An 8,687-nucleotide genomic window follows, 5' to 3' on the forward strand; every position below is an offset into this window, starting at 1 on the left:
TGCCAGAGTAAAGTAATGCCATGACATCCACAATCCCACAAATTAGTGCAATGGCAATACTTCCACCCCCTGAATGTAAGCTTTTCATTATTTCAAGCTTTCCTGATGCACTGGTGACTTTATGTACCTATGCGAGTCGTGAAAATTATAAATACATCTAGGAATTATTGCATTGTTGGATTTCAAATCAGTAGGAGTTGAGGCATCGAGAGTAACAAGCTGTTTTATGGATGGTAACTGCAATATTATTACTAAAATTTTATTAGTTATTAGTTATATTACTAATAAGTTATATTATTACAGTAACTAGTAGCCTAACTAGTAAGTTACTGCCCAACACTGGTCAAACATACATGCAGAAGTTTACATTGATGGCCACCATATACTGTATAAAGGTGGGCACACAGAACTTGTAATATGCAAAACTGTTAGCAAATCATAGCAGTGAGCGTTTACTTCTGAGTTTACAATCCGCCACACTTACTCAGACAGAGCATTCTGATGAGGGGGTCAAACATGACAGAAAATAGCCTATTACTTCTAATTTATATGCTTGTTTTTTTGTGTAAAATTTTTGATAACAGTGGAGTGGAGTTCAGAGAACAGTACAAAATAAGGCAATTCATGACCCCTTGAAGCCTTCTAATTTATTTGCCAGTAGAGTGCACTGTACGCTTATCAAGTACATTTCCTGGAAGCGTTTTGCTTTATCTGTTGTAAAGGCAAATTGTGCGGTTATTTTAACAGCTGTTGTGTTTTAGGTTAGTGAAACTAGCAGGTCAGATGGGGACGTTTTCCTGTAAAATGAAATGTTCAGAAATGATTTCAGAAAAAAACAGTTCTGTTGTAACATGAGTTTCTGCTTTTTGTTTCGTGATGATCATGTTAGTTAATCGTGATCAGGTGTCATTCTGAAAGTGAAGCTTCGTTTAAGTCTAATTGTTTTGAATAGTCTACAATAATCCATTACTATACTAATCAACACATAAATGAAATACTACCCATTATTCCTCAGCAGTCTAATCTGTTTCTGCCATATGATTGGTTTCCACTTTTACACAAGGTATACTATGCAGTTATGTCATGCATGTGTCTCTGACTGCCACAGTATGTTTTTTTTTTTTTTTTCAAATGTTTACACCTGGATTTGATGAGCCCTATACCTGAGTCAGCTAAAGTGAAACTGAAATGATAAAGCACCTGCGTGCACCTATTGTGGGATGTGGTGAATCTTTTTTCCTGTAAATATAGGGTAGCAGTAAACTCAGCTGTAGTAAATTCTCTCTTGGTGAATGTGCAGGCAGTTGATGTCAGTGGCAAAAGAGCGGACCTTTTTGGATTTTGGGGCTCATCTCAAAGGTGAAACTCCTTCAAGTGAAAATACATCCTTCGATTCATCTGCAGTACAGTGCAAGGTACATTTTTATTTTCTTCTGAAACCTGCAAACAAAACACGCAAATTATAGCTAAGAATAAAATATATTTATTAATACTACTGACTGATTGATAACTAATTGTGTTTCAGGCAAACATATTTGTTAAAGATATTTTAAAACTGGAAATTGATTTGAGAAGTGTTTTCTCAGATGTAAAAATGACCTGAACTTAATATATGATGGATTATTCTGCTATGCCAGTATAGTTTATCAGATATTTTTAGAGGTGATCTGGTTACTAGAAGAGTCAAAAGTAATCTTACAGATCTGCAGAGAGAACAGTTAATCATAGCCTATAGTCGGAAATGTATTTATTTATTCAATTACCAGTGAATTCTGCTGTTTATCAGATACAATAGTTGTCTGAACACTGACATTATGTTTTACTTTTTATTATTATTATTATTATTATTAGGGTCATAACCATAGTAGTCTTTCAAGTGGATATGATATGTTTCCCCAATAGTCAAAATAGTGGTTGATCATTATAGGATTTTTCGATGGCTGCTATATTATAAAATGCAATAAAATATTAACTTATATGTGTAAACTACTAAAGGATGTTGTGTGTTTACATTAGCGTCATTTCGTTTTCCAAGTCTATGGAAAAAGGTTATTGTATTTCGTAGATGTGAAGCTTATAAATATGAAATAGGCCTTGCTTGGGGTAACCGTCTTAATAAAAATAAACCAGGTCTAAAACCTGATTGGCTATTTCATCCATTAAACTTTCGTAAGACGAGATGACTTGTTGAATATCACGTGATTTAAAGTAAACCAAAGCGTCTGAAACGAAAGTGAAACAAAACTGCTAAAGATTATTTAAAATACATACTCGTGAATATAAACTGCAAATGCTTGATTATAATAGGCTTTTTTATGTGCATTTTATGCTTTATCACCAAGATCTTCACCATTTCGAAGGTTATAGCTACATAGAGAGAGAGAGAGACGGAGAGAGAGAGTGAGTGAGATAGAGAGAGAGGGAGCTGACAAAATCCAACCCCGTTCCTAATATAGTATTTTATTTTTCACATTGCATATTGAGAGCAAAGGGTTGTGTAAATGGGAGAACGCGTGCATACATTGAGGCATATGCTACCCTTCATCCACCCATTGCCAGTTCTTGGAAGAGATCTTCCAGCTATTCATATGCCAGAGGCGAGACCGCCTAGACTTTCGGTTTTGCTATCTGTAATGGTCAGCCTACGAGAAGAATGATGAGTAACAACTAAAAATGTAGCATCGCAGGAAATCTTGGCACAGTTCTGGAGAAGTTTTGGGTTAGTCAACATCAAACTGCATTTGCGGTAAGGAGACTAGAGGTTATTTCATCTGAGACCGGAATGGAGTTGTCTCTTATACCTTTAATTTCACCGTGACGTTATTCGTGTATTAGACACTGCTTTATGGAAACCGTTTCGGTAGTTTAATTCTGAAAAGTGTAGGTAGACAATTGATAACTGAAATAGTTTCACTTGTTGCAGGAGAACCGTTTTGATATAATGTGATGTCTGGCAGTTCGAGAAAACATGTATGTGCTGGTATTTCAGAGAAGGCCGGGGGCTTCGCTTTTCGAGTGCTAAAACCTTTTGTCTGTAAAGAACATAAAGTCAAAACGTTCAAAGGATTAAATAGCCAACCACAGAACGCTAGACAGAGTTATTAGTTATTCATGTGTTTAAATTACCAAATGTATTGATATCAATTATTTTAATATTTTAAAATATTTTGGCATGATTTTTATATGGATATTGATTTTAGAGTATTTTACGTGGGAAATTATTTTTCTTTATCACTGACCCGTATGTGAAAGATGATTTTTAAGCTAAGTAAAATGAGAAGTTTCAAAATATATTCTAAATGTCATCATTGTATTCATATTTTGTTGTTTTTTATTAAAGGAGTGTATAAAAGGGAGTGTAACTAATAACCATCAACTAGTAGCTACTAATATAGCCTACTTGCACTTTGAAACAGTAAACCGCCCTCAGTGTATATAATGATTATTTTTAATCATCAGATCTTAAAACATGATTTTAGTTGTTTTGTTGTTGTTGTTTCAATTAATTAATTGTATTTTCTTAGGGTTACTCCTTATGACCTGTACAAAATGTGCCTTTTCATAAGTCATTCAAAATGTTATTTGACACTAAGATATGAGGGTCCACAGGGGTCTTCTATGTTTTATGGTTTTCTTATCAGAGGGCAACAAAAGAGCATTTTGTATGTCAGTTACACCACTAACTTAAATTTTCTGCACAAAAGCATATATTAATAATATTTCAAAACACAAAGATGTTTTTTGAGCCATGTTCATATGAATAGTAAGCTCTCTGTTTTGTAGTGAAGAATTTAATTAAAGCTGAGCACACTTGAAATCAACATGCTTTCTCTCACACACTCACAGACTTTCTAGAATGTGCCCAGGCAAGAGCTGTTTCCACCTCTTGATGTAAGAACTCTTTGTTTCTTTGAACAGACTGCACATAATCATTCATCCATGCTTTGGGACCATGGAGGGATGGTATGAGTGGGCCCTAAATCAGAATGGTCCAGCATAATGACACTGACCATACAGTTGCACGACAGGGCCCATCCAAGCCAGGCGAGTGCCCCAAACCCTCCTCTGTTTCATCAACACACTTTCACCCCTTTCGGGACCAGAAGGAATGTGAACTCATCACACAGACTGTGGATTACCTGACCCACAGTGGATTTTACTGGGGTCCTTTGGACGTAGATGAAGCTCATACACGACTGGCCAGACTTCCTCTTGGGACATTCCTGATCCGGGACAGCATGCAGGCGAATGTTTTCTTCACTCTCAGCTATCGGGCTTCCGAGGGCCCGACCAGTGTGCGAGTGCTCATAAAGGATGGAAGTTTCAGTTTAGCAGGCAGTAAACATACATTCTCTTGTCTTTTTGGCCTGCTACGATACTATATTGCGTCCCCGAAAAAGAGTCTGAGTATGCCGTATCGTGGAGATGTGCCGCAGAGCCTACAAGAACTGGCGAGAAGAGCGGTGGTACAGAGTTTTGGGAAAGATAGTATTCAACAACTGCCTGTGAGCAAGAAACTTAAAGAATTTCTGTGGTTGTACCCTTTTAGTATATGAATCTGTGTAGTCTATATGAAGATATTACAGATGCTGCAGCTCTTTAACATAGCACAATTTATTGGGACTCTCATCTCAAAGTACATTTCATAAGGCATTGTCACAGTGGAAATTCAGTGAAATTTCATGGGCAAAAATATGTCCTTTGTTCATTGTCAATAGTGTAGCGACGCATGAAGTTACTTTAAAACCAAGTAATTTTATTTCAGTCACACTGCAGCTTTGTGCTCCCATTACCCTTACTTCTATTGAAATGACTGGATAATGCTCATTAAATTCCTCCTATAGGATTCTGTGCTCATCCCAACTAGTACATGTATTTATGTGTGTAGTGATTGTTTGGACTCAGATATTAAAACATGCACTACAAAACAGTTTTTTTTTACATATGCGGCAAGATCATGACAACACCACTACTGGCCTTCAATTTCTTTAAAGCAATAGCTGGTACTTGTGTTAGAGTGGCCAGCGTTAGAGTTTGTATTTGTGTATATGATTTGACACTTAGTTACTTTTACATAGTATTGTCTGTCTTTATATATGAATGTAAGCCACTGACCACCTGGTACTGGTGATATCGATATCAGTATGACATTTTGGATTGTTTTTATATACTGGTACGTATTTACAATATATAGGCTATACAATTTGTAGCATGTATTGTATGACAACATCATTCTGCTGTGCAGAAATACACATTTCACCTAGTGAGAAATACAGTAATGGTTTGATTTGTTTAGGATTGCTTTTTATTAATAAAGATAAATTATTTAATGTGATTTGAAGTTGTTGTCATCTCTCTATCTGTCAATTTCTCTTTCACTTCTTTTTGTACAATAACGGATAAGTTTCTTATAATATGATGCAACCCTCAAAAGAGAAAAAAAGAATCAGTAACCTCTCACATATTAACTTTACAGAAACGACCCCATCTAGGGGAAAATATGAGTTACATAGGCTATACATGTACATCAGTCTCTGAATTTTTTAAGTAAATATATATTTTTACTCTCTTTAGCTGTTTCATTTTACACTTTAACAAAAGAAAGTTTTTTTTTTTTTTATGAAATTATCTTGTGATATTGCATATTTAAAATAACTGTGGTCATGTTGTGAATTTGTCTGGTCACAGCAGAGGAAGTACAAGAACAAAACAGATTAAAAAGCACAAACCATATACAGCCATACATCCATAGACCACAGACATGCAGAGAGATCCTCTGAGGCAGGGGCTAAAATGTAAAATGGGGCAAAGTAATAAATACATAAATAAATAGGTAAAAATGTTTGGATGCATTACTATTTTATATTTTTGCAAGAAGTCATTTATGGTCATCAAGCCTGCATTTACTTGATCAAAATTTTAATATACTTTTCAAAATATATTTTATGCCATGCTGATTTATTATCAGTGTTAGAAACCTGACACTCTTTTTTCAGTATTCTTTAATGAATACCATTTTTTAAAAAGAACAGCATTTAATTAAAATCTAACTTTTGTAACAATATACATTATCGTTTAAAAGCTTGAGGTCAGTATTTTCTTTCTTTCTTTTTTTTTTTGGAAATAAATTAGTTTTTATTTAGGAAGGATTTGTTAAATTGATAGAAACAGTGGTAGTAAAGATTGATATTGTTAGAAAACGTCTCTATTTTGAACAAATGCTGTTCTTTTTATTTACCAATGAACCCCAAATTTTATTTTATTTTTTATTATTATTGTTCAAAATAAATAAATAAATACATACATACATACATACATACATACATTCATACAAATGTAAACAATAATCATAAAAAATTAGCAGCACAGCTGTGGAGCAAAAATCACGGCTTGGCGTTCTGAGCGTGGTTTCACCAAGTACAACATGATCCTGGATCAACATTACTGTCCAGAAATATAGATTTAACCCAATCCCTACTTCAAAACCTAACCTTACCCATAAATTATTCCTAAAATCAGTGTGAAATGATAATTGATTAACAAGGGTGTGGAAACACCTAACCCCAATCATAAGCCTAAAACAGATATTTCCTGAAAAGTTATCCCTCAATTCTGATTGGTTGATTGGAATGCTGTTCCAGGATCAACAAAGATGTTGATCCAGGAAGATGCTGTACATGGTGAAACCAGGGGCCTGTACCATGATGGTAGCTGAACAAATTCAGAGTTACAGGATTAGTTTTGAGTTGACAAAACCAAACCTCTCCAATTGGGCTTTGTTGGTACCATGATGCTGGTCATCAACTTTCTTTGTCAACTCAGGCTTTGACATGAATGTGTGACATCACTGGCGAAAAGCCAATCACGAGCCTTGCAACACAAAGGAAGTTTGATTTACTTCTCGCGAGAGACCCAGCGAGATTCAAAACCAAAGGTTAAAGGTTTTGCTAAAGGTTAAGACAATGAAGAATATGACAAATTTAAACATCATATGAAAAATGAAGGAGGACAAATAAAATAAATAATTTCGCTCTATCAGTGCAGTGATAAGTGAATCTTGTTAACTTAGTTTATACATTTGAAAATTTATAGTGATAGAGACTCGAACATGTTTTTTTTTGTTTAAATAGTGCAATCTTTTGATACTACAGCTTATTTATATAACATGATCTGTATACATTAATATTTATTTATAATAACTGTTAAACTAAAATTACTTGTGTGTAATAGATAAATAATAATAATAATAATAATATAAATCATAATAATTATATAAATCATAAAATGACTCCGTAATTATCATTAAAGCCAGACTTTTTGATTTTTTTTTTTTTTTGCATTAGTGACCTTTAATTTGGAGTGACTCTGTGTCAGACATGTGTCACTATTCTCACATCTGATTGGTCCAACTTCAGTTTGAGATCTCGAACTCAGAACATAACCTGCCCCGGAGCAGGTTAGTTGCGGAGTGTAAGTTACTATGGCAATGAATGCCGCTAAAAGTCAAGCCGCTTTCATGGTACCTAAAACCCAGGATTGGTGCAAACTAACCTGAAACTTACCTGACTAGCCAGCTAATTTGGTTTCATGGTACAGGCCCCAGGACACTGTAGTTTATTTACGTTAAGTGAGTATAGCAAAATAAAGTGAACTAGACATATTATACCCACAAATTCTTCATACTCTAGACTACCATTGAAATTGATAAAAAAATAATAATAATTTGGGACCAAAAATTATTCAGACACTTTGACCTGAACATGTTTTTGTTGAATAAAATTAAGCATTGCTTGGTAACTGTTCGACAAAGTATTGATATTAGTGTAAATATTGACATACAGATATCTGACATTTTGGTTGATTGTAATACATACCTTTCTATCAAAGTTATCTGACATTATCAAGATGAATTTGTTCTGACAGTTTAACTCTGAGTTCTTGTCATATTTTATTACCAATTTCTAAACTATAGCAAATAAACTGTGATAATGTAAGACATGTTAAAGGTGTCTGAATAAATGTTGGTTTCACTGTGTATTTTATTGTACATTGAAGACTATGCAGTGCTATTTTACATTTGATTATTTGGTTTCTGTACCTGGATACCTACAAACTGAAAAAAATGTAAACATTGTGTAAATAGCACAAATATATAAATAGAACGATGGATTCATTCATATTTTATTTTGAATTAATTATTATGTTATATATTATAGAAATTATTACATTGTTAAATTATTATATTAACCATAGGCCTAGGCTACCGGGCTGTATTACATGTGATTATCGGTATTCAAATGAAGTTTATCATAAATAAATGTTACATGAAGTCACATAAAGTGCAAAATGTTACATACATTTTTTTTATCCATCCTACAGCCTTGTATTCATTTATATAAATGTTTTCCTTTCATTTCAATCTCTTTACTTCACGTTCTGAATACTTTTGTAAATGATAGCCTATTGTAAATGCTGGACATGCCAAGTAAAGCTTTGATTATGCTAAATGGAATTTCTGCCGGAATGCAGTTTAAATTTAACATTTTCATTTTATTCCGGCTAATTAATAGACCATAATTATAAATACTATATTGTTTCGTTGAGGAATTAATCATTCACGTAGTTTCATTTGTAAATGAAAACACAACATGCTCATTTATCATTTATCTGACAAATATACCAATAAA

General features: G+C 33.8%; 1 protein-coding gene across 2 annotated transcripts; it reads left to right on the forward strand.

Annotated features, from left to right (window-relative positions):
• Nucleotides 1-1,140: 1,140 nt before the first annotated feature.
• On the forward strand, nt 1,141-4,783 carry LOC132141856 (suppressor of cytokine signaling 1-like). Of its 2 annotated transcripts, none has more exons than XM_059551519.1 (2): nt 1,141-1,415; nt 3,919-4,783. In XM_059551519.1, the coding sequence occupies exon 2, from the start codon at nt 3,987-3,989 to the stop codon at nt 4,554-4,556; it is 570 nt and encodes a 189-aa protein (XP_059407502.1). In that variant the 5' UTR covers nt 1,141-1,415; nt 3,919-3,986; the 3' UTR covers nt 4,557-4,783. The 2 variants fall into 2 exon arrangements, with proteins under 2 accessions (XP_059407502.1, XP_059407501.1); XM_059551518.1 differs by lacking the exon at nt 1,141-1,415 and adding an exon at nt 2,238-2,746.
• Nucleotides 4,784-8,687: the final 3,904 nt, after the last annotated feature.

The sequence above is a fragment of the Carassius carassius genome, chromosome 6, assembly GCF_963082965.1.
Source record: "Carassius carassius chromosome 6, fCarCar2.1, whole genome shotgun sequence".
NCBI classification, from domain to species: Eukaryota; Metazoa; Chordata; class Actinopteri; order Cypriniformes; family Cyprinidae; genus Carassius; species Carassius carassius.